The 27,224-nt window shown below is 36.3% G+C and overlaps 1 protein-coding gene across 4 annotated transcripts; it reads left to right on the top strand.

Moving 5' to 3' along the window:
* The first annotated feature begins 2 nt into the window (after positions 1-2).
* On the top strand, positions 3-27,113 carry LOC105169099 (RNA helicase family protein). 4 transcript variants are annotated; one of them, XM_088883772.1, is made up of 36 exons: positions 3-373; positions 1,292-1,397; positions 1,533-1,720; positions 2,648-2,705; positions 3,161-3,307; positions 3,403-3,818; positions 4,167-4,385; positions 4,544-4,567; positions 7,656-7,767; positions 7,907-8,095; positions 8,676-8,755; positions 8,950-9,072; positions 9,194-9,280; positions 10,480-10,580; positions 11,517-11,574; positions 11,733-11,798; positions 12,697-12,779; positions 12,880-13,063; positions 14,597-14,743; positions 14,819-14,920; positions 15,026-15,178; positions 16,809-16,913; positions 17,560-17,700; positions 17,838-17,927; positions 18,038-18,094; positions 19,393-19,476; positions 20,851-20,949; positions 21,029-21,169; positions 22,159-22,229; positions 22,456-22,525; positions 23,508-23,600; positions 24,261-24,428; positions 25,482-25,574; positions 25,702-25,824; positions 26,573-26,753; positions 26,854-27,113. In XM_088883772.1, the coding sequence occupies exons 1-35, from the start codon at positions 92-94 to the stop codon at positions 26,648-26,650; spliced, it is 4,338 nt and encodes a 1,445-aa protein (XP_088739898.1). In that variant the 5' UTR covers positions 3-91; the 3' UTR covers positions 26,651-26,753; positions 26,854-27,113. The 4 variants fall into 4 exon arrangements, with proteins under 4 accessions (XP_088739898.1, XP_088739897.1, XP_088739900.1 ...); XM_088883771.1 differs by having other exon boundaries at positions 4-373; positions 26,573-26,760; XM_088883774.1 differs by lacking the exon at positions 4,544-4,567 and having other exon boundaries at positions 4-373; positions 2,648-2,701; positions 3,157-3,307; positions 26,573-26,760.
* Positions 27,114-27,224: the final 111 nt, after the last annotated feature.

Genomic DNA, 27,224 nt, shown 5'->3' with positions numbered 1-27,224 from the left:
ATCTCAACCCGTCGCTGAATCCCCGCCTTCGGAAGTTCCCTCTCGAAAAGCTCTGTGACAAGCGCGCGTAGTGATAGCGTTGTACGCAAAAATGGCGCCGAAGAAGAAACAGCAAAAGCAGAAGGCGTCATCGTCATCGTCATCAAAGGGGAAACCCACGGCGTCTACCGGTCCCAAACTCCAACTCTCGGCGGAGAATGAGAGCCGCCTCCGCCGTCTTCTTCTAAACTCCGGACGATCGACGCCTTCTCCGGTCGTTGAAGACTCCCTCTCTAAGGAGCAGAAGGCCAAGAGGCTTCGCTCGGTTTATGAGAAGTTGTCTTGCGAGGGATTTAAAGATGATCAGATTGAACTTGCTCTCACCGCTCTCAAGGTTGGCTGGCGCAGTTAGAGTTGGCTTGTTTAATTAAATTGAGAATCCCCGATTGAAGTTCGGTGCCAAGTTGATTGGAGTGGTTATAGTACTTTCATCAATGATAGAAAAAGTACAGAGATCAAATACCTAAGTGAAATGCATCTAAGTTGGGAGAGGCTATAGGCATTTATCAGTGAAAGAATTCTCGGTTGAAGACCGCTGCAAGTTAATTGGAGTGGTTATAGTACTTTCATCAATGATAGAAAAAGTACAGAGATCAAATACCTAAGTGAAATGCATCTAAGTTGGGAGAGGCTATAGGCATTTATCAGTGAAAGAATTCTCGGTTGAAGACCGCTGCAAGTTAATTGGAGTGGTTATAGTACTTCTACCGATGATAGAAAAGTAACAATCTGTACTAAGTGAAATACAAATACTGGAACAGGTTATGGTGCATGTATCAGTGAGAGAAAAATATTTTGGCAAAAGTGAATATGAGCGAAAAGTGGTTGCTAGCTCAACTTTTGCACCTGAATCTCCTCCTGGCCCTTTCCCAGCCTTGGGCTTGGCTTGGCAATTATAGAGAGAACCTTCATTGTTTTTGGCTCTGACGAATGCATTTCATCAAGATGTTGCCTCAGTCTACCACGAGAAATTTTTTTTCTTTCTGTAAAGTGATAATTAATACTCTACATAGATGTCACCAGTGCTAAAAACTGTTTGATATTGGCTTTATATATATATTTCTGAACCACTTTTTTGCTATTTTGTCTATAAATATTAGTAAAGTGTTTCGTGCCTACTGATTCTCCATTGTGTTTCCTCTGTCTATCATGAGAAATTTTGTTTGAGTTCAAGTATTAGTTATAGTATTATGTTAACATGGCTAGTTTTCAAAATCAGTACCAACTCTTCTGCTTTGTTTATATTCATTAGGAGAATGCAACATATGAGACTGCTTTGGATTGGCTGTGCTTAAATATTCCAGGAAATGAGCTCCCACTGAAGTTTTCTAGTGGTAGTTCTTTGCAAACAAGTGGAGGTACTGATATGTAAATTTTTTATGACATCTTAGATGAATACTGAATTCAGGCCTAAATTTTCCTGATAGGCATTTTACCAAGGATTTTGTTTTGACACAGAGCATAAGCCACATCCTAATGCACTTTCCGGGCAGGTTCTGTTGCCGTCATATCAACTGCTCGTGAAGATTGGGTTTCGTCGAGGGATATATCAGCAAGTGTAGTTCATGAGAAGGCAGAAGTTGGTCTTAAAATTAAAGAGCGGAAGGATGATCAAACACTAGATTCCGTTCAGCGTTCTCAAGCAGACTGGATCCGTCGATACATGGAACAACATGAAGAGGTACTTCCATATGTCGGCTTAGATTTGAATCATCCCAGATGACTTGATTTATTATATTAAACAAATTTGCATCATCTCTGTAGGATAAAAGATCTATAACATGCAAGGGAATCTTGGGGTCACTGAATTCCCCAACCTTGGACATAAATGTGTTCCTAGCTGAGGGAGATGGGTTAAGGATTAGTTAGCTAGTCCTTAATTCGTAGGTTTATACCAAACTTGTTGGCCTGGATTTTATTAGGACTCTTGCTGTGTAGTATTACATGCCCCTTGAGTCCATTTGCACAGTTCTTTGCCTCCTTTGTCTCCTCTATTCATGCGTGTCTATGGATCTTTTCTGGAGATATTTTTATGGCTATAATAATTCGATATGCAAAACATCAATAACTTAGTTTCCCCGGATCTTCTTTCCCTCTGGGAAAAGAAAAGGAACAAGAAATTTTTTCCTGTGATTTTTTAAATACTGTATCCACTGTCTGCCGTTTGTGCATAGAGGCATGTCATTGTGTTTGCTTGAGTGATGCAAAACCCTAGACGAGTGTCTTCTTTGCTTCTGGGAAATATGGATTGATTTTTCAGCTCCACGCAATTGAGCATACGATAGTCACATAATAATGTAAAGATCACATTTAGAGCAGATCCACGTTTATATGAAATAGGGTCTTTCTTCACCTATCATACCACCAAAAAACTGCTCTTCCAATTTCAAGAAACTCATAGCAGCAAATAATGTGAAGAGTAATGGCTCTTTTTAGGATTTATAATGAATTCAGGACTTCTCATTTTCTTTCATTGTTGTTAAAACGATCTTTTTCAGTTCTTATCAGGTCAAATATTATGCCTAGTCATTAACAGAAGATAAATTGATATAATTGTGTTGAATCATCATCATTTTTGGAGGATTAATGATAAAATTTTACTTTGCAGGATGATTCTGATTCTTGGGAAACTCATTCGATGGAGGATGGTTCTTCCAAGAAGGTACCTGCAGTTATTGTGGTCTACAGTAGCACCATGAGAATTCACTGACTTCTTACCAAGAATAATGATAACTATGCACATATTGATACAGATAAAGATGTAACATTTGTTTTCTTTACGTTATGTTTTATCTTATTTATTCGTGCTGCCTATCTTAGCATTTATGTCATCCTACAAGGAATCCTGACATCTTGGCTTGACTGACAGTCACATAACCATCAAGGTTTTCCTTTATTTTTTTCTTGATTCAATTTGCTTGAACCTGTACGTCTTCACTTTAAAAAGTGATCTTTGTTTTGAAAATTTCAGTCTGACCCCAATTGGAATATGTGAACTCATAACCATGTCTTGTGGGGATTGATGATTTCTGTCTAACTGATGGAAAACAAGAGTAAGAAGCTTCCTTCTTTGAATTGCAAATCCTGCTTTGATTGTTGTTTGAAATCTTCTGGCAGGTACTGGAACCAAGGCGCTATGAGTCTATTGTTGAGGATTACCATGCTGCTAGGCTGCAAGCTGCAAATGCAAAAGATAGGGGTGACAAAAAAAGCCAGGAAGAAGCAGGTCTAATTATTCGGAAACTCAAGCAGGAGATATCAGCCTTAGGTACTGGACGAAGTTAACGCGTGTCTTCACTTTCATCTTTCTCAACCACATTTAAGGTGCATGTTGTAGAATTTTGAATTTAAATTGATTTTCAGGTCTATCGGTTGATATCCTGGAATCTGGATATGTAAGTTCTTCTAGTCATGCATCTAAGGATGCACCATCGGATCCTGTACCTTCTTACAACTCTGATGGTCATCCTGTTAACCTATCTGATATGGAAGGTGAAACAGCCCCTACTGGGTTTAGTGTTGAAGTTGATCAAAAGCTAGTTGACAGCTCTGACTCACATGAATATTCAACTGACAATGGATTCACAAGTTTCCCTTCGCAAAATGGAGATGCTTTGGAGAAGGAATCAGGTGATGTAGAACTTGGTGAATTCTTTTTGGAGGATAGTGTGCCCGATCAAGTCTTACCTCCTGAGATATTGGATCTACAAAAGAAAGAAAAAATGAAAGAGCTTTCTAGTGGGAAGAACTTAGAGAAAATGGAAGGAATCTGGAAGAAGGTAATATCCACCATCAGTGAGGCTGATCAGGCTATTAAATGCTAGCAGAGCCAATTTGAGGAAAGAATTTTCTAATGCTTTATTTGTTGTAGTATTGCATCCATCCGATCTGTTCTGACACTCTATATGATTCTAAGATATATCCTATTCTCTTTTGTCAATATATGGTCTATCATCCTCGTTACCTCATCATGTATCATCTTCATCTCTCTCATCATTTCTCCCCTCTCTCTCATTTCTACCTACCCTCTCTTGGTGGCTAAATTGGTTTTCATCAGAACTAAATGGTTGTTGCATTCTCCATCATTGTGGATATTATTAATCCTTGTTGTATAATCATAAACATAGGGAGATCCAAAGAAGATCCCAAAGGCTTTTCTTCACCAACTTTGCCAAAGATCAGGATGGGAAGCGCCAAAATATGATAAAGTTTCTGGTAAGGGGCATAATTCTGGTTACTCTATCAGCATACTGCGGAAAGCTAGTGGGAGGGGTAAAAGTAGAAAAGCTGGAGGTTTGACAACTATTCAGCTCCCGAGTCAGGATGAAAGTTTTAATACACCTGAGGTATAAACCCTGGCCTCTGTCACTGCAAGCAGTTGCAAAAATTGTTATTACAATTGGCAAAATACATATTAAATGGGATGTTCTTTTGATGTTTGTTGTGCAAATGATTACAACCATTTTCTCACTCTCAAATTCACTGGAGAACTGATCCCTTCCAGCAACATAAAATCATCACAGGACAGGTCAGTCTATATCGCTCAAAAGGAGTAGGAGAAATTGTGAGGCATTTTCAAAATTGTTGCAGCTCTTAGTTGGTGGCAGGGGTTGGGGATTTTTCTGCAGGATATATCACATTCTCGTGTTAGTTAAACATGTTTACACCTATTGGGTAGACCTGCCAACTCTAGTATGCCTCATCTTTTTGCATATATTACTTATAAAAGAACAGGAGTGTTTATATGCATATAAGTTGTAGTAGTTCAGTTGAAATATGTTTTTATATCTTATATCTCATAATAGGAAGATAAATCCAGAATTACTAAGAATTACTAACAGATATATTGAAAAACTTTCCAGATACTAGGAAGATAAACACAGAATTAGTGATATGTTGTTTAGTGTCATAAATGCTGAACTGAGGAGCAATAAATCTTTTATTTATCAGTCATTTCTTTTAGTTATCATGTGAATTTGTTGTATACTTTGAATCAGTGCCGTGGTACTACACTTTCGGAACATAGTGTCACATGGTGCCATATACAATCAAGTCAGATATGATCACCCTTATGTTCCCTCAAATGAGAAAAATATGGCCAGTTTAATGCTCTCTGAGAGGCTAAATTGCATATTTGGTCCCATAACGAAGGGTCGATGTCTTTTTCAGTCCAGTGATTTACAGGAATTCTTTTTTGGTCCCAAAACGTTAAAAGGAGTTGCAAAATCAATCACATTAGCAACTTCCCGTCAATTTTGAAAGGAAAATTGCAAATTACCATTAGTTTGTCAACAAACTCCATTTTTTTTCTCTTGCTGCACGTAGGATCATGGTTTTTTTTTTGGGGGGGGGGGTAATCTTACAGCAAAAAATGAGCTCTCTTTCTCCTTGAAACCTCAGCATGTTGACCATGAAAAACAATGAACTTCCTTTCAAAATATGCTTCCAGAAAAGTGAAAAAGAAATCTACTTTCTTCTCTTCTGTTGCCACGACGGTGAGATGTCTGAGCAAAAAAATCTACTTTTTGTTTCTTTTTGGTAAGTCTTGTTGCTTTGTGTGTTGAATTTCCTCTATTTTGTCGATGCTATTGGAAATCAAAGAAACTCCTTTTTGGCACTAGTCTATATTTTCTGCACTTTCACTTTAGGCACAACATCAACGTTTTATTATAAGAAAAACTTAATCGTATCTCAATTTCCTTACATTTCAAATTATTATCAGAAAAAACACACACACACAAAAAGGAAGTATAAGATTTTGTTCCTTCGACGTTGCTTGGCATTCTCTTCTTCCATCCTATTTATCAGATGAAGTAGTTCGCGGATAATCAAATGTGCACTTATACAAAAAGCATTATCCTCCCAAGCAACGAACCCACAACCATTCCCTTCTTGCATATGAGTGGAATCGCCTACCCGGATTTTGAGAGGAAGTTCATTTTTATTCATGGTCAACATGTTGACCTTTTAAGGAGAGAGGAAGCTCAATTTTTGCTGTAGATTTCCCTGAAAACATGATCCCACATGCAGCAAGGGAAAAAAATGGAGTTACTTGACACGGTAATTTGCAATTTTCTGATAAAAAATGATGGAAAGTTGCTAACGGGACTAAGTGGGCAACTGTTTTAACGTTCTGGGCCAAAAAAGAATTCCCATAAATCATGGGGGTAAAAATGGCACCGGCCCTTCTTTGTGGGACAAAGTTTGCAATTTAGCCCTCTTTGAGATTTTGTAGCCTGATGCGCATCATTGAGTAACCAGAGGACGAATACCTAGAATGGAGTCTTTTCCCTAGAGATTTAGATCACAGCTTCTTGGGTAAGATACACATGCTCTTGCATTGTGGAAACTCCAACCTTCACTAACTTTTTCCTTCAACACGAGGAATAAAACTTATGAATAAGCATGTGCAAGAGGTCATAATTCCAAGATCATGAAATGGAGAAAAAATCAGAAATGGAGTATGTGACAGGCAAGGCTAAGGGAATGATGGCCCCTATCTCCTTTTGGAGTTTAGGATCTTCCTAAATGGACCTTAAAACCAATTTTTAAATATTTCTACTGTTATATGCATGAATGCACTATGTCCTAAGTCAAAAGAGTGCTCTATATTGAGCAGCCTCATCTTCTGATATGCTTTTTTATAGCCAACCAAAGATGTTAATTATATTACAAACTATTAACTCTGGTATCAAATTATATTAGAGTTTCATCTTCCTGAACATATTAAATGCTTTGCTTAGCATGAAGAATTTGTGGAGAAGACTTGCATTCTTTGTTTGAGTCTTCTAGCTGCAAATGAGCTGTTGGTCTGCAATTTCATTTGACCCTGATTTTGATTCAGAATGGTCTAAAGCTCCATTATTTACCTCAGTACCTGTTTATATTGGGATGATTAATCAGCATCTCTTTCTTTTAAGGGTTATGCACCAGCTTATTGACATCATTTAATATCTATCTTTTCCATTGTTTTTAAAATCGGATTGGACTGGGCTGTCCAGCTAGTTAAACAGCAACCGGACATGGTTCTGCCCCACGGTTGTCATGCAGTATTTCTGGCATCGATAAATGACCATAAAGAGGATTTATCAGGAGAAATAATAACACTGATATAAAGAAGAAAGAGAATAATGAAAGAGAGAGAGAGAAGGAGGGAGGGAGGGAAGAGTGGATGGATGAGTAGGGGAAGTAAGAATGTCAAAGAGAAAAACGGGGTTTTCCTTATGATTTCTTACTTCTATATACTTTTTAATGATAAAAGAAAGGAGGAAATGGAGCCACCTCCCCAACATTTTGCAGGCACCAGTTTATGTGGATAGATTTTAACTTGCCAAATGATCATGGGGTAGACAATTATTTACAGAAGACCTTTTCCGAAACTGATGTTATATATATATATATATGTATGTGTGTGTGTGTGGGGTCCGGGTCAGCTGGTTTTCTGAAACAATTCTACCGATTCGACTGGTAACCTAGTTCCCAGTTGCTTCTCCAGTTCAATCACAAGTTTGTTTTTGGAAACAGTGGTCTCTTCTCTCTTTTAACATTTAACATCAGAGGGAATTTATTATACTAAATTCTTCCAGAAAGCTCTCACCTGACCTTTTTCACCCCAGGATGCACAAAACAGAGTTGCAGCTTATGCACTCCATTCACTCTTTCCAGATCTACCTGTTCACTTAGCACTCTCAGAGCCATATGCTTCACTCGTACTGAAATGGAAAGAAGGTGCATTACTTTTGCCCACTATTTCTTTTAAGTTGATAACTGTGAATTTTGTCCCATCTGAAAAATTTTCATTTCTATAGTTAATGACCATTTTATGTATAGCTAATCCTCTGGTTGTTTTATTGTTTGAAATTTACAGGAGAATTGTTCACAACTGTAAAAGATAAACCTGAAGATAGAAGGGCTGGTTTTGTGGACTCATTATTGAATGCTGACAAGGTTGAATGTATTGTTGAAGCTGATGTCAGTGATGGCGCTCATCAAGAGGAGACTCAAATGCCATGTATTGTTGAAGATACTGCTGCTGGGACTGATTGCAATGCTGAAAGTATGCCAAATATATTTGATTTTATATATATGTAAATAATCTTTATGGTATTTATCAAGGGAAGTGTGGTCAATATCATCTCATGGAAAAGGATTTTAGGATGTAGTAATATTGTGTATTGCTGCACATGATCAGGTCAGCTTAATGCGTGCAGTCAACTTGCACTTCCTTTATTCCATTCCATTACGGATTCTGCTGATTCATTTTTATGCTGATTTGTCTCACTATTCGAAATATGCCATAGTTTTCTGTAAGTATGCTATGGAATTGTGGAAAAAATTAGTTTTATACAACAAGAAATCCTAGATGTATTTGTGATGTGGCATGGCATTATGCCTATTGATTAAGGCGTTCAATCAGTTGTGTACTGCAGGATATGATTTTGACTATTAGAGAAAGCATTAAAAACATTCTTATCAGGCATGCTAATGACCAATCTCTAAGCAGCCATATATGCATGATGATATGGATGCTTTAAGTGCAAGTCTGGAGCTGTTGTTGACCACAAGATGCAATGTTCCTTTAAGCTCTTGAGTATCCTTTGTGATCCTTTTCTTACCTTCATATTTTTCATTTGCAGGCATGCGTAGAAATATGCATGCTGAAAGCGTTTATCTGAAGAAGGAACAAGAGCGTAAGAAAGAAATGAAGAAGTACAAGGTTGGTTTTCTCTGTCTAGCAAATTTGTGAGACATTGGGGATCAAGTGGGGGCGTTTGTATGTAAAGCTGATTTGACCACTTATGAACTTTAACTGGCTAATAATCCTTCCTAGTTGCTGGGGCATCTCTTGTGGCTCTATACAAATCTGAGATAATAATTGAGGTGTCTGTATTTTTTTTGGGGGCTGAAAAGGAGATGTTGCAGTCAAGATCTAGCCTCCCTATTGCTGAATTGAAGGATGACATTCTGAATTTACTTGAAGAAAACAATGTTGTGGTTATTTCTGGAGAGACAGGCTGTGGAAAGACAACTCAGGTCTTTGATCCATTGTAGTTTTCCTCAACAAGAAACTCGTTCCGGAATTTTAAATGTCTGCGTGGTCTGGTTTTACTTATTGGGAATACTTTTTCTCTGTTTATTGTTGATGGTTATGTAGGTGCCACAGTATATATTGGATAACATGATTGAAGCAGGTCATGGTGGTTACTGTAATATAATTTGCACTCAGCCCAGGAGAATTGCGGTTAGTAGTATAACTCAATTCCGTTATTCTGGTATTTTTGAGTTATGTGTAGCCTGTCCTTGAAACCATTTGAAGGTAATTTTCCTTTTCTGATATTTTGGATGTAGTGGACTGCGTGAAAGTACTCAGTTTGCTACAGTTTCTTCTATTATGGGCACAATTTTACGTACTGTTAGTTTTTTTCCTGTTGTAAGGGTGCCCCTGATGAGAGTCGCTTTCCATCATGTTGGTTCATGTTTTTATGGTGCTGAACCTTTTGTGATATTCATTAGTAATGCACACCATTTTCACCAAGAAATTAAGTCCCATGAACAGTCCATATTCTCTCTTGGGCTCTTAGGATGCAATCTTCACTTATTAGCGAAAATTTACGTACAAAACTGACAAGTGAGAGTCCAAGTATGAACCATGGTGTAGAGTAAGAATTTATATGTCCTTCATTCAACCATAAATCTGTCCATTCTTCCATGCCATTTCACCTAGATGTCATGATTTCTATAGAGTATCATTTGTGGGGATGACGATTGGATCATTAGCCCTGATTAGGCGCACTGTTGTGACCTTTCTGCCTTTGAGGGCTTTCAATCCATTTTCTAGATAATTGGTTGCTTTTCCAAATTCGAGAATGAGGACCTCTGTTCAACTTAAAGCCCAAAAAAACTGGATAAAGTAGCTTGTTTCTCCTGGACCTTCCAGGAAAAAGGGAAGCCAAAAAATTATGAGAATACGTCACTGTCTACCTAAATTTATTCAAGTTGCTAGGACAGCAGATTACAAGATGTATTGGCAAAACTGTGTTACATCTCCAGTTACCATATTCCATCTCTCTAGCTCTAGCAACAAAATGCATAGGCTTCATCTAACAGTGTCAAAAGGAGTGTCTGTTCACGTTGAACCTACACTGAGGAAATACCTTGGGTTGGTTACAAATGTTGACATGTTTGTGTGGAAACATAAATTACAAATGGTGCATGCAGTTTTCATCTTTATTATTGTGTACCTTTTTATTTTTTTTTTCAAAAAAGTACTGATGCCTGAGTGTGTCCCGTAGTCGGAAACTTCCCCAGGATTTTGATCAAAAATTCATTATTTAGATCAGAAGAGCTATGAACAGTCAAGTTAAAACTATCATGTCATATTTCAGTTTAAGATTCAACACGTGATGGTTATGCCCAGACTAACTTATTGGTCCTTTTTAGGCCATTTCTGTTGCTGAAAGAGTTGCTGATGAGCGTTGTGAATCATCTCCAGGATCAAATGATTCTTTGGTTGGTTATCAAGTCCGTCTAGATAGTGCAAGGTGCCCAATTATTATTCTTTTGTAAAAATTCTTCTTTGCAATATTTGTTTCCATAAATAAATGGTTTCTTCAGCGAATTAAGAATGAATCTTCAGTTGGTATGGTCATTTCATGCTGCAAAACTTTCATATCTGTGGTTCACATCCCATTTATTTCAGTATTTATTTCAACTTTTTTTATGTGGAATATGCTTGTAATTGTTTTCACTTAGTTATGCCTGACTTGCTGTTCTCGGAGCCAATATTTGCAACAGAGACATGATTATTCTTATAAGACATGGGTTTATTGCTTCTTTTAGTGAGTCCTAGAAAATTGTTAGCAATGCTGGAACACAATAAGGCATTCATGAATTTTTTATTAATGTTGGCGGTTTGTGTGGAAAACTTTTAGATATATTAGAATGGAATCCAACACTTTCTCTTGTGCCTTTTTCTTTGCATGTATTCACTGTTGGTTATATTGTGTGGCTGTAGTCTCTTAGTTAGCTGAGAAAGAATCCAAAAATTACTCTAGATACAAACTTCAAGATGTTTATGCTGTCTGTAGGAGCATGTGCTAGTTTCTTAAGAGTGAGGGTACGTGGTAGAACTTATTATTATTTGCTACATCTGAAGGTCAGAAAAGTTGGTCGGCTGAAGGTATTTGCTCAAAACCTTATTGCATTTTCTGTAAAGTTATGTACCTGATACATCTTATGCTGGTTAATTATGAAGTAATTTTTTATGGAGTTTTAGACTCTGAAAGCCAATCACTGCCTTAGTTCCCCCATTGAATGTGTATTCGTTACCCTAAACCAATTAATCTATTAGAAGCTAATTTTCACCAAAAACCTATTTAGTTGTGTTTCCAGTACATGCCTATATTTATTATCATCACCACCTTGTGGTGAATCGTGGATTACTTTGTGTTTCCTCATCAATGCTTTCATTGCTTTAGGAATGAAAGAACGAAGCTTCTCTTTTGTACTACTGGCATTCTTCTGAGGATGATATCGGTAAGTTCACTGATTTCTTTTAGGCAGCAGACTGATTTTGATCCAGTTATAAATGTTACTGATGTAAGTGTAGATGTTGTATAAGCAGAACGAAAATTGGCATGAAGGGCATACTGTTGTCCGTTTCCTCTCTTCCTTATTCTGCTCTGAATTTGCAGGGAAATAGAGACCTGGCTGATATTAGTCATGTCATAGTTGATGAAGTGCATGAGAGGTCTCTTCTGGTTAGTTCATTATGCTTTTGATCTTGTGTATCTTTGGGATTCCATGCCTACTGGATATTAACTGGAAAATGTTTAAGCATACTTGTATCGAATCATCATTTCTGGTAACTAAAATACATAGTACTAACAAGAGAAGACATGATTTCTTGCACACTAAGTCAACTGTAACTTTAATGAATTTCCTTCTGCTGATTCAGAAAATCATCCCAATGACATCTAGTATTCAAAATTTACGTGCAAGTTTTGAATGTTTTGCACATTTTATATAATTGATAGAACATATATACTATCTTAGTGGTGTTTCATAAGAGTTGTAAGAATGTGCGTCATTGATTCGTTTATGGTTTTATTTTGAAAATTTTCTTTTCAGTAGCACTGTAAGAATTTTATCTACTTATTTGAAGAAATTGCTTCACTGCTTTACTAAATAAAACTAAGATAAGCTTTGATTATGAAGTTGGAGAAGTCAGTTTATGTGCTTTAGACTTCCAAATTAAAAGAATTGTTTGTTGATCCGCTTGATCTCCTAATATTATTTTCATCTACAGCCCCTTAGCTAGCTACCTTGGTCTCTATGTTATGTCAATACAAAACCTTTAACAAAGACGAGGTTAGGTAGTTTCTCCACCCTTTGCTTTTCTTTTTGGTTGCTTCTCTCTGAGTTTACTAGGGACTTTCTCAAGCTTTTCATGTCATGGTATTGAAGTGTACACCTTAATAGAGCTCCTACATTTCACATAAGCATAAGCATGATCAACATTACTAATAACTTTGAAAATGAGGCATATACAGGGAAGCCGTTCCTTTTGCAATTATCTTTCTTCTTGGCACCACGTAATTGTGCATTAAGTTTTGCCTGGCAAAGTGATCTAACTCTCCCTGATTCATTGTGTAACAGGGGGATTTTTTGCTCATTGTTTTGAAGAATCTGATAGAGAAGCAAAGTACTCACAGCAAATCGAAATTAAAAGTTATTCTTATGTATGTAATCTATCTATTTTACAGTGAAGGCATGTATTGCTGGTTGATATGTTCTAGGATGCACATAATGCTGAATGGTTGTATACACATTGTCATGTAGGTCTGCAACTGTTGATTCACACATGTTTTCTCAGTACTTTGGTAATTGCCCTGTGATTACTGCTCAAGGACGAACACATCCTGTGTCAACCCAGTTTCTTGAGGATATACATGAAAATTTGAGCTACCGTCTTGCTTCAGATTCTCCTGCCTCTATAAACTATGGAATAGCTGGGATAGAAAAGGTACGAATTTATAAACACAAAATAAAGGCAACTTCATAAAATTATGGTGCCTTGAAAACTTGTTATACAACTTCATAACCACAAAATAAAGGTCATTCAGCGATTTTATGCTTGTTCAACTCGATTGTAGGCATCTGACTTCTTGTTAGTGGTGTTTGTTCATGATAAAGCCCTTTCAAAAATTTACTTATCATAATAGGAAATACTTTGTGAAACATTTGAGTAGTGAAGTTTCCAATTTCTCTTTTGTTTGTAGTCTCATTTCTCACCCTGGGACAGATGGATTCTTTTAAAGAGGATCCTTCAACAACAAGACATTGACTAAACTTCCTCAAAGAAGGTGTTTCTTAGTGAAAGAATTTGCCTTTTCCCTTGTGCCATATGTATAAGACACAATGCACTCTCACCTATCCCTATTCTTGAAGCTGACATTGCCTAACTAATTATGGAGTCGTTTGGTACATTACAAAATAGGACCTGTAGTTAATTTGTTAATGCTGAATTTTTGAGAATCAAGGTAAGGTAGTGTGTTTTCTCCAACTTGTTAGATTCAAGTTATGTTGTGTGGTTAAACTCTCTGGCATATCTTATTCTTTTCATTTCCTGTCTTTTTTCTCTGTGACGGGGGTTTATTATCATTCTGACGAACAAGCTGATGACCATGGAGTATCATTCCCAAGAATGTTGGTCACAAAGATCAAACAATGTTATCTGTGTCATGGTGATGCATAGATGATTTGATTTCTACTTCCATGATAGCGAAATGGACTGAAAAGAGTCAGCAGCTTCTTGGTGAAGCCAAAGATCTGCACTATGTTGCACTTTCAACACATGAAGTGTGGCATATTGATCTTGGACATCTGTAAAAAATCATCACCATACATTACTCTTCTTGGCCAATAAAACGCCACTGCGGTATCGTCAATTAATATAGGTTTACTTCCTAGGAAATTCTTATCCTTTCAAGGTTCCTAAAGAACAAGATTTGTGAACTATGCACCTTCTTGATAAATCCACAGATATGAAATGGTGTAGAAATTCTAGAAGGTATGAGTTTGTGATTGTTGGTCTTAAGATGCTGTGGAAATCAGTTGGTTGCTATGGCTTGGTTTATTTGGCCAAAAAGAATGCCTGTATCTCCATGATTACTAATTAACTAATAGTTGCATTTGGCGGATAATCATAACTTGCCTCTCTTTGGTCCAAGGGACTAGGTTTATTTGGGTGTCTGACTTAAGGGCCCCTCCATAGAGATTGGTGAGCAATTTTTTCTGTAATTTATTCCTGTGTTTATGAGGACTTATTGTTCTCCTCCTGGTAACTTAGAAGGAATTCATTGAGATATACATATACATATATATATATATAAAATATATAATGGCTTTTTCTCCAGGTTTATTTATTCTATTATTGCTTGTTTTCTCGTTTATCGTCTTCAGAAATTTTTGTTTTGCATATATGGTTTTTGGCTTCTTATATAACGGCACACTTGCTTGTACATTGACTGTGTGCTTTCATATAAAATTCTCGCAGAATGCTCCAGTTGGCAACAGTAGAGGAAAGAAAAATCTTGTCTTATCTGGCTGGGGTGATGAGTCCTTGCTTTCTGAAGAAATTACTAACCCTTATTACAATAAAAGTGATTATCTAAGTTACAGTGAGCAAACTCGCCAAAATTTGGTATGTATCTTTTGTATCATTTGTATTACATTTCATGAGCAATGCTGCAATTACTTCTGAATGACCATACTACAGAGAAGATTGAATGAAGATATTATCGATTATGATCTTCTTGAGGACCTGGTATGCCATGTTGATCAAACTTATCCTGAGGGAGCGATACTAGTCTTTTTACCGGTAGGGCGCTGCTATACTTTCATGGAGTCATTGTTCCTTCAGCCTCTATGGCATGTTAAAAATTTCAGTTTAGACCCTATGTCATATATGTCTTCCATATGACAGGGTGTTGCAGAAATACATTTGCTACTAGATAAACTTGCTGCTTCTCGCCGATTCGGAGGGCATTCATCTGAATGGCTCCTCCCATTACATTCATCTATAGCACCTGAGGAACAAAAGAAGGTGTTTCGGAAACCTCCTGCTAACATACGCAAGGTAACTCTTCTTCACTGATCTGACATAGTTATTCTATTTCAATTATGCTGAGTATCTCGCCTTTGAGATTTCGTTCAACTTTTTATTGTTGTTTTTCATGTCCTCTCAAGTTTGTTATTTTGGAAGTTCTTATAAAGGTGAACGACTTTTTATACACATTTTATATGGATTCCATTCTGTAAGTTGTTGCATCACGTAATATTATATCTATTGGCACAAAAAATATGTAGTGTAGTAGAACTCCTGAAGCTTTACTTTCAGATTAAAAGTGGGACAAATTTTCTTGGTGACCTAGAGAAATCTTAATCAGTAAATTGACCCCTCCTAATAGGGATTAGGTATTGAAAAATTTGGTGATGATTTATGTAAATATCTTTGGCTAGCTTTATTAAATTATGTATGTCAGACTCCACAGTTTCACATCTAGACAGTGGTGTCTTGAAAACTCAAAAAACATAAATGTGTTCAGAGATGCTACGAGGCGTATTCTCATTCGTTTATCTAATTATAGTGTACTTTGTAAGGAAACATAGTTTCTCCTGCATCATGTTTAGGTTAACCAAATAAGATAAAGGGGAATCATAGATATCTCAAATATGCAGGCACCTCCATGTGATATACCCAATTTCATGTAGCTCCATTGAAGCTCACATCCATAGAAAGAACATAATGTTTAGAGGATATTATCTATCCAGTTGTTAAAAACTTACACAAACCTCTAATGAACCTCTCATGAGTTTTATGGTGTGTCAATGCAGCTCCATTGTGCTTTGTCCAATTATATAAACCTCCACTATGATTAATCCAATACAATGGTATATCATCTATAGTTTGTCAAAGAATAATGACAGATATGCTTAGAAGACACTTTTACCTTTTAAGGATACCATATGTTATGTCATAAAAATGTATCATGATGCATGAATACTCCTACAAATAGTCATATGCAAATGATTTGTACTTTGTGGATATAGGCATGGTTCAAATACAGGGAGGAACATATTAGTTACCGCCGGACGACACGGGTAGATAGAAAATGAAGTAAGAGGACCAATTGGCGCAATTCAATGATAAGGATGCGTGCTAGAAAAAAAGACATAATTTGAAAGTAAAGTGGCTTTAGTAATTTAGCAGTGCCAAGTGATACGCCATAAAGTAATCATGGACATGCATTCTACCTTTTGATCCCTAATTTGGATTACTTATCTCTAATTGACCAAATAATTTGTTCAGAATCAGGAATTGTAGTGTGGCGCAGTTTATGACTCTACGTCTTATAACATGTATGCTTTGAGTAGCAATTCTAATTTGCAAACATGCCAGATGACCTTCATTATGCCTAAAAAGTTGATCATAAATTTCTGGTGGGCTTATTAAGGAAATAAACAAGACTACTATTCTGTTTTGCCTACAGTGAACAAGTGGTTGTTTCCTCTCTTAGAGATATTAATACATTAAAAGAACTTTAACATAAATTTTTTTGTTTTCTTGTCAATAAGAGAAGATATTGTTTACAATGGAAAATTGGGAACAAAAGCGACTCTATTATCTGTAGGATTTGATGGTGGGATTTTTTTATTTTCATATTTATTGTAATGAAAAAGTTATTTATTTATTTAATGTGTTTCAGGTTATAGTCGCCACAAATATTGCAGAAACAAGTATAACTATCGACGATGTTGTATATGTGATAGACTGTGGAAAGCACAAGGAGAATCGGTATAATCCACAGAAGGTTGGTGCTCATTTTTGTTGAACATCCTTAAGAAGGTTCAGTTCATTGACAGCACAAGAGAGCATGCCCTAATTTGGCATGGGAAGCTCCAGCTTACTTAATTTTCTTATTGCACGCATCATTAATGCACTATATTATGCTCATAACCAACTCTGGTGTCATATGGATACTTTTTCTATGTGGGTATTTAGAAAAAAATACAGTAATACGCATACTTCATTATCTTGATGGATTGACGAAGGTAGTCAACTCTGTTCTCTGCTAATGAAAGATTTTGTGTGCCGCACCAAGGTCTGAAGTATTAACGGGGGGCCTTTTATTTATGTTTCAAAAGGAAATGAAGTTCAGTGAGGTTTTAGTTATCAGTTTGCTCCATAGACAACCCTGCAGTAGTGCTGTGAGAAACCTGCAATCTTATAGGTGTCACAACATTTTTCATTCCTATAAGGGAATATTGTGATTGTTGCGTGTATGTCTTAATCGATTTGCCTTAGTGCACCTTCTGGTGCATGTTTTTGGTCTCTCTGCACCCACAAGAGGTAGTCATGAGAAACTGTTTCTTTGGAGTATGATCCATATGATATACATATAATACCTCTGCATGTAAGCATAACATAACACCTTGTACTGTAATTGGTGCGGATAGAAACTGTCAAGCATGGTTGAGGATTGGATATCACAAGCAAATGCTAGGCAACGGCGAGGTAGAGCTGGACGTGTGAAGCCAGGAATTTGCTTTTGTTTATATACACGTCACAGATATGAAAAGCTAATGCGGCCATATCAGGTATTCACTGCCCCTTGAACCAGTAATGATAAATAGAAAGATAATAAGGTTCATTGTTTTAGTGAACTGCAGTTGCCTCATTGTGGCTTGATTGTTCTTTATCTCTGACACTGTATCAATATGCTCGAGCTGTCTAGATTCCTGAGATGATGAGAATGCCACTGGTAGAGTTGTGCCTGCAAGTAAAATTACTTTCTCTAGGTGGAATAAAGCAATTTTTGTCTAAGGCAAGTTCTTTTATTGGTCTATTGGCTGTTTATTTGATTTGCATACCTTGTAGACTTGGTTGCAAATTCAAAATTTCTTTCCATTCAGCTTGTTTTCTAAAAATTTTCAGGCTCTGGAACCTCCAAGGGAAGGGGCTATTGCATCAGCAGTTTCTTCGCTATATGAGGTAGGGTGGTTGTTCTTAGCTAGGAAAGCATAGCTTTCTTACTGGCCATTGCATTAAAGAAGGAAGCATTACCTAGATGTTTATTTCTATAAGCACAATGGCAAGCTCCAAGGATTGATTTCTTATAGAAACGTAGATAGTGTATAAATCCAATAGATATAGCTTGAGGGTTACAAAGTGAAAGGAAAAATGTTAAACCCTTATTATAAATAACTGTGATTAATGTGATTTTGTTCATAATGTATTTGAATTAACTGAATGATCTTGTACTGGACAAAGATAAGTATCTGCAACCAAACCTCAGCACTTCAGCATTCTTAGATTTTGATGAATAGAACCAGGAGTTTATGTAGAATTCAAGTGACATTCTGTCATGAAACCTAAACAATGGTTTAGTGCATATTTTCTGAATGGAAAAGCTCAAGTATGAAAACCCATTTTTGCTATCTGCTTTTTACCAAAGTGGTTAAATCATCGTCAAGATTTGATAGTATTAACATTAAACTGTGGGGCCTGAACTTCCTCTAAATTCTGCTTTTGACTAGTATCTCCAAATAGATAAATATTTATGCCATTCAATAAAGTAAATACTGCTTATGGTTCTGGAAATGTCCGTGTGATGATGTCGTCGTGGATTAAGTGCTCGTAATATACTTTGCTGGATTGGGTAATCTAGCAGATGCCAGGATATGGTTCTTACTGGTTTATTTGGGTATGGATACATGCTCAAACTTCCCCAAACAAACAGCCCTCTTTTAGCCACTTACTTTGCTTCTTAGACGTTAGGGGTATTCTGTCTGTTACCGTTATCAGAGTTGTAGTTTAATTGGGAGATTTTTTTTATCTAAACAACTTGTGTTTCAAGATGATATTTGGATTAATGTGGTGATCGTAATGCTGGTTTAACTTCAACTCTTACAGCATCATGAATTCGTGATTGCCTAACCCGCCCTAAGGAGTCTTTTGCTTGTGCTTAATGTTATAGTCTGATGCCAAATACTATGCCTAAGATGCTTGTTTACGATGCCCTAATGCTAGTTTCTGTTTCCTTTATTGGTCAGTATAAGCCACCTGAAATTTACAACTTCACGCACCCTCCCTAAAAAATCTTTGCATTCTTCCAGAATATGTTTTCAAGCTAAGATATTCATTTCTGATGTTGAACACCTTGGAAATATTTGCTAATGTTAATTTCTGTTTTGTTTACCAGTCTGTATAAACAACCTGAAATTTGTTGTAAAGACATTAGTGTTTGTAGTGTTTCTAATGACCATGTTTTGACCGAATCACGTGCATAGGTTGGTGCCATTGAGGGGAATGAAGAGCTGACACCTCTTGGTTATCATCTGGCTAAACTCCCAGTTGATGTACTGATTGGAAAGGTATACTTCATACAGTCACCTTTCTCTAACACTATCAAAATGTTCAATGTTTTGATACTGAAGGTTTATTTTACCATCCTGAGGCATGTCTGTTAAAATTTGTTGTGTATATATATTTCAATATTGTTGTAAAGCAGATATGGTCAGATTTCTATTATAATTCTACCAGATCTAATGGTTGAAAGCCGCAAGAAAATGACAATGTTTTGATTATGGCCTATGGGACAATTTGAGATGAATGTGTGAAAAGATGCATTTTCTTTTCACATGCTAGATAGCGGTTAACAGAAACCAAAGAACATACCTTTTCTGGTACTTTTGGAAATGTCATTTACTAGACAGGTTGACTGATTGGGCTCTCTGAAGTCGTTTATCTCTGTAAAGAAAAAGTAGGTCTAGAAACTGGCATTGATAGTCTTAATAACAATGTCAAAGAAGACGAAGAAGAAGAATCACTTTGATTGAGGTAATTCTCCACATACTGGATATCAGTTCTTAACAATGATGCACCCTATTGACATAATGAAGATTGTTGAGAATCATGAATTGATCTCAAATCTAAGTGGTTCTTGTGATATCTATATGATTTGATTTTGGAGATATTTCCTCCATTTTCCATCATCGACATATGTAATTCACCTATATAAATAGGTGAAGGTTTTATTCTCAAATTAAGAGAGAATAACATAATTTAACCCTTTGGGCATTTGCCTCCTGCACGTAGGGCGTATGGCTGAACCACATAAGTTTTTGTCTTCTGTTTCTCTCTTCACATATCTAATATTCTTACAAAGATTATATAAGTACTTCTAGATCTGGAAAGATTCTCTTACAAGGATAAGGATTAGACTTGTGAATGGGTTTTACATGTCAATTAATCCTCTATCTTTAATCCTAGGTGACTTAGAACTCTAAATAAAACCTTCATGATTTCCCTGCTTCCATTTACTTCTGTTGGCTTTCATCATTGGTAGGAGTACCCTAAGCATGAGGCACTGCCCATTGGAAGAAAACCTTGGAAGTAATAAATTCTACTTTTATCATGGTATAACACATGCAAAACATGGGCAAGGAACTTAAGATTTTCTAATTTTAAGATAGTACACAAACAATTTGGAGGATTATGCATGATAGTGACTTCTTGTCGCACATTCTTTGCCTATTGCATTTATGCTGGAATTTGATTATATGTTCAAGGGTGGTGATCCAAGTGTAGTCAAGTGTTTTGTTTTAGAAAAGAAGTTGGGGAAACTGAACATGGAGTCTTTTTGGTGTTTTCTCTTGATGAAAAAGTTTAGCCTTCAGCTGGACTCAAAAGAGCTACTGTGTTATGTCAATGCCAATCTAATTTTTTTTTTTTTGTTTAACTTGCAGATGATGGTATATGGTGCAATATTTGGATGTTTGTCACCCATTCTTACTATTTCAGCATTCTTGAGCTACAAGTCTCCATTTGTGTATCCAAAAGATGAGGTGCTTGCAATAAGACTTTGTTGCTTTTCTCTTGAATGTGAAAGAAGTGACAATACTATATCTACTATACATTTTGCAGAGGGAAAATGTTGAAAGAGCAAAGTTAGCTTTGTTGGATGATAAGACTAGTGATTCAACTGTTGCAGCTGATGGTAGCCGGCAATCTGATCATCTAGTAATGATGGTTGCATATCAAAAATGGGATAAAATTTTAAGTGTGGTTAGTCTGTCTAATCCTCAATCCATGTATTGTTTGATAAGCCCCCAGCTTTCCGCTATAATTTATTTTTTCATATCATATTCATGTTAAACTAATTGAGATATTATGTGCTGCATCCTTGTCTGCCTTATTACTTTGCCACTAACTATATGAGATGTAGATTTTGAGACCATATTTGCTATTACTATTGCCTGAGTTTCACAATGTTCAGATGTGATAAAATACTTGTTTACCAGATTTTGTTACAAAGCTTGATTGTTTACATGCTCTTGTTGATCCTACAAAGAGTTTATTTTTTCCTATTCTGTTCACATGGAAACTGAGAGTTGAAATATTGCTTGATTACACATGTAATTGAGAATGAAGCATGCATCGGAGTAGCACCTAAGTATGTGTAGAATGTAGATAATTCCTGAGGTTTGCCTAAAATACTGTCTATAGTCACTTCCTCCTTTGAAATTTGTTTCACCTCATGAAAATTGCTTTGTCTAACAAATGCCCCCATTAGCTGTAATCTGGAAAACGACTATCAGCTTGAACATGAATGAAAATCATAAATTAGCCTCACATGGGAACAGTTTAGATGCTTGCATTTGAGGGGGCTTATATTTCTAAAAGAAAATCCTGGACAGACCTAAATAGTGTATATGCTTATTTAAAGAAATTGCCATTTCTGCTTACAGTTTTTCACTTATAACTTTGGATATACATTTAAGAGTTATGAAGTTCTAAACACTTAAAGTGAATTTCTCCACAACCTTGTTAGAATTGCATCTTTCATAACTAGGATGTGTATATCTACTTAACGTTATTTTTTTCAGACATCTTGTCACTTTACATTTCCTTCTTACATTATTGCTATATGCTAAAAGTAAAAGAAATCTATTGTCATATTCTTGAAATCGCCTTCATTGATCTTTCATGGTTAAGATGCGTGTTTCACACCAATTTAAGAACATCTATGGTAACAATTTATTCTGTTATGGCAGCATGGACTTAAGGCAGCCCAAAAATTTTGCAGCTCCCACTTCTTAAGTAGCTCTGTTATGTACATGATAAGGTATGATGTCTCTCTATGGTTGGATTTGATCGGGCCATAATTAATTCAAACTTCTCAGAGACTTTCTAAACTGCAGTTTCTTTATTTTGATTGTGACATTCATTCGCTAATTAGTAAATGGAAGTCAACATAAGTTTTATTGAGAAAAGAAAGGATGGATTATATTTTTAAAATTTAAAATGTACAACATACATTTTAAATAGTTATACATGTGCCATTATGCTAGGGACATGAGGATACAGTTTGGTACATTGCTTGCTGATATCGGGCTGATAAATATTCCAAAGAATTATCAGGTATGTCTACTTCAGTTGCCCAATCTTCAATGGGTTGCGGTTGCCAGTTATCAACTTTGTGGATGCTTGTCCTTGCTGACTGCAGATAGTCCTTTTTCACTGATTATTATATTTAGATTTGTGTGTTTTGAGTCCTTTTAAGTGGAATGAATTGTAATGGTCCTGTACAATATGCCAAAAAAAAAATTGAATTTGAAGTAATAAAAATGTCGATGATTTAAATGCATAATATTCTCATTGATATCAAATTTATCCTATTAGGATCATAAAAGAATCAAAGGTAGAATGCTACTGTTAAAAAATGCTCACAGAGATGCTCTCTGCCTAACCAGAGGTCAACTGGGTTCCTTGATTCTCTAGCTTGACACATCACAAATTGGCAAATGAGAATAATTAATGTGCGTGTTGAACTGTTCCAGCATGGGTTTGGGATATTTGTTCCTAAACAGTAACCCTCTGTGTTGGTTAGTCCTTATATATCTATCACAATCTACCAAAGATCCTGTTAGGAGGTGGACTTGATTTCGCCTAGAGTGAACCCATTTATGCATTACTCAACTTATTTTACCACACAAAGAGTGCTAAACTCTTGTTAAAAATTGAACGTGATTCTTTTGAGAAGCCGGCTAAGGATGAAAGTAGGAACATAATTAACAAAAAAGCAGATCATAGTCCTTTTTCATATTCTACACAAATACAAATTTTCTTGGTTTGCACATTCAGATATCTCTCTTGAGATTCATCGATATATACCTTGGGATGTGATAGCTGGCCCATGTTATGAACAGAAGATCTATAAATTATTGAGATATCATATTTCTTTTATTTTTATTGCTTGTGTGTTGTATTGACTAAATCGTTTTTGACTTGGTGACGATTTCTCCCCCACCCTAACCCCTGCTGCCTATAAACATAGATGTTAGAACTTTTTTGCCTGTCAAATGTTTCCTTTGTTCTGATATCAAGAAATTTGTTTAAGCAGGTTGGCTGGAAAAAGAAAGAAAAGCTTGATAATTTCCTTTCAGATTTTTCGCAGCCATTCAATCAGTACTCAACTCATTCTGTGGTAGTGAAGGTAAAACTTTTTTGTATGGAGAGTAGTTTTAGCATTTCATTCACTTGATATATGTTAAATATGAGGTAGCTCTCACAATCTGTTTAGACATTAGGGTTGATGTGCGGTAATGTTCTTCCATTTGCTATTTTTTTGCTTTTGTAGTTTTACAAATAATCACGCCGTGTGCTTGTAAAACCCATTTATAGTTATGTCTTTACTCGCTGACGAAAGCACATTTCCCTGAATTTAAAGCATACATTATGCTTGATGGTTTTATTCTTTACTGGTTCTTCCTTGCTACTTTTTTCTTTCAGAGTCCTGGGGACAATCAAGTCTTGTCGAGGGAAAAGCCAATTTGTTATATGCGTTCACTCTCTTACAAGAGCACATTATTGTGAATTTGGAACTTGATTGTACGCTATTTTTACAGCTTGGTCAAATATGAATGGAAATTTGTTTACTATGGCCTACCAAACCTGGTCCTGTTTTCTGGTAGATTTAGCATTAACAAGGATGTTATAAATTTAACTGAAATACAAAACTACAGTGAAGGGTCCATCATTCATCAGTTAAGAGAAGAAGATATTAGCATCTATGGGTCTCCATTGTAATGTTAACTTCACTGAGTTTTAGGGGGAAAAAATTCTTTTCTTATTTATTCTCAAGCTGCATATGCAGGCAATACTATGTGCTGGTCTGTATCCTAATGTTGCTACCATTGAAGGAGTCAACAATGGAGGCCGTCCTGTGTGGTGTGATGGAAAAAGAGAAGTCCACATACACCCTTCTTCTGTCAACAGTAGCCAGAAAACTTTTCAGTATCCATATCTGGTCTTTCTTGAAAAGGTATGAGCACTTCTAATCTCAATTGCCTTGCAGGCTGGTCCGCAATTATGCAAGCTTACTGATGAGTGCTAAACCTGCTACTCACAACAAAACAAAGAAAAGGAGTAAAGAAAACTACCACTCAGTCCATCACGAAAATGGTTTTTTTGCAAAATGCCTATTGGGTTTGGGTTCGAAGTTGGTGCCTAGGTTTCTTCAATATTATAGTGGCTCCTTTCTTCCCCTTCTGCCCAATAGGAGTTGGCAGTTCTTGGCATAGAAAGCTACAAAGAAGTTCATGAAAAGTGATGCAGCATATATTCACTTTCTGCAAGAATTTCATTACCATTGTTGGGGGAGGGTGCTCCATGGTATGTGGAGTGACTTTGACTCTGTCATGAAGATAGGGTGCATTATTTTTTCGACATTTGATGGAAAATCCAAGCGTCGGCATTCAGGATTTGATGTGTCCCATGTCTATGTATAGGAGAAAACAGAAAATGAGGGAAGAAGTATTCTTAAAGGGGGATATTGTGGTAGAAATCATGCTAGTTGGATAGCTAAATTGGGTCACTAAGAAATTTCTTTTACCGGTCCTCTTTGCTCTTTAGCAGTTCCTGTTAATAGGAAGCTATGAGGAGTTATCTCACAGCTCTTTATGTGCTTAACTGATTGTTTGTTTTGTGATGCCCAAAAGTGAAGTTGAGATCTCTATTAAAATAAATAAATAAAAAATAAATAGAAATGAATCTTAAATAAAACTACGACCTGAAATGATCTGGTGGAGAGTGTTCTACATTATATTTGTTAGGCGTGTTGTCCTTTGCATTGATTTGCTCAAAGCCTTTTATATTTGGTCATTTTAGGTTTTGAGTTTCTACTAGGATTTTAGACTGACATTCAAAAGGCATATGCTTCTGTTGACACGCATACTTATCATATATTTTAAATTTTGAACGTCTTGGCTAGTTATTTTCTTTCTTATATTCCCATTGTATATACTTCTTCATCTCTTTTTATTCTTTCCCTACTTTACCATTCATTATGTTGGAATTATTTTCATTATAACTGCAGGTTGAGACAAACAAAGTGTTCCTGCGAGACACAACTATTGTCTCCCCCTATTCTATATTGTTGTTTGGTGGATCAATAAATGTTCAGCATCAGGTAGCTTTCTCATCGACCTTATTAAAGATATTAGAATTGGCAGCTTCACACATTTTTTGCTTTTCCTCTGTACTCCTTAAAGCATGATAGCCAATGTTTTTAATGATGTCTGCTCTTGAGTTTGCAGAGTGGATTAATCATTGTAGATAATTGGCTTAAAATGGCAGCACCAGCACAAACTGCTGTACTCTTCAAAGAACTTCGGTTTACTCTTCATTCTATTCTGAAGGAGCTCATTAGCAAGCCACAGGTACTATATCCTGATTTTGCTGGTTAAAGATTGTCATGATTGTAGTCTCAGTTTGTCGTTGGATAAGGAATTAAAACAATCACTCCTTGTTTGTACCTCGTGCATATCATGTTTATACATGCTTGACGTTTAGTATCCTGCATATGATGGATGGATAGATCATCACCTGGATTGCTAGCTTCTCTTTCACCGAACCTTTATTGGTTGGATCCAAAAGTACATCATAGTCCCAGCTAATGTGACTAGACCTAAAATTGAGCCTTAATATATTTCTAGGAGTACCTGCACGCACGTGTGTTTTACTGAAATATTTTTATCCACTAATACTTCGTCATGTGTGAGTTTTGTGTCACCTTATAACCTGATAGTATGTTAGTGTGTCGATGTGGTTCCTGGTTGGATGAGATCACTGTTATTACAAACTGTGGTAAAATCTTGTCCAGCAACTGACTAGGAAAGCGTCTTTGTCAACATTGCTGGATGTAATGGTCTTGATTTGGGCTAGCTAGGACAGCAGTTATGAGAACTTAAACTAGGGCTAAGCCAATTTGCCAACTTAGAGTCTGCTGCTATGTTGGAACTTCTGATAGCGAACCATGCATTTCACCATCACATTAGCTATTGTTATTAGTAAAAACACTTAATTTTTTCATCATTATTTCAAGTTTTAATAAATCATGCAGGCTTAAAAGGGGATATGGTCTTCAGTTCACTAAATTTTCATCATATCACTTTACTTGCCTTCCAGAATGCTGCAGTAGTCGACAATGAAGTTATCAGATCTATAATTCACTTGTTTCTGGAAGAAGATAAACCGACCAAGTGACTTGTGCTATACTCATCCGGAGCATATGCTAGAAGCCTGTGTTTCAAGATGGTTGCATCTAACAAGACAATTGGTGTGTGCTGCTCCATTGAATTACAGCCTGGTATCTTGTGAGTTGTTAAAAAACATAGTCTGATTCATGTTTGCCAGCAGCCAGCCGTTCCCAACATATTGACGCCATGTTTTGCTAACTTAAAATGCAGGCTATTATATTCCCACAAAATGTTCTGGATGGACATGGAAGCTCTTGCATCATCAGTTGATTAATTTTCTGCTCAGTTAATATTCAGGAACATTTAGTAGGAGAAAAAAAAGAAGGTTATGTGGGTAAATTTCTCAAACTGTATGGATGGACCATGAGACTTTGAGCTTCTAATTATGTCTCATATTGTCAAATGTTGATGCTAGAAATTTTCATGTACTCTTTATGGCTTATTGTATTATTGTTAATAAGTTGTTGATATTTTACTGTATGACTAACAGAAAGAAATATCAACATGTATTTGTCATGACAAAAAAATGGAAGAATTTCTGGATTCTTTTTGCTTAACAAGAACATCCTTTCAATTTGCTA

Source organism: Sesamum indicum, linkage group LG8, assembly GCF_026168435.1.
Source record: "Sesamum indicum cultivar Baizhima isolate 11 linkage group LG8, ASM2616843v1, whole genome shotgun sequence".
Classification (NCBI taxonomy): Eukaryota; Viridiplantae; Streptophyta; class Magnoliopsida; order Lamiales; family Pedaliaceae; genus Sesamum; species Sesamum indicum.
This window is presented reverse-complemented; position numbering and strand designations above follow the sequence as displayed.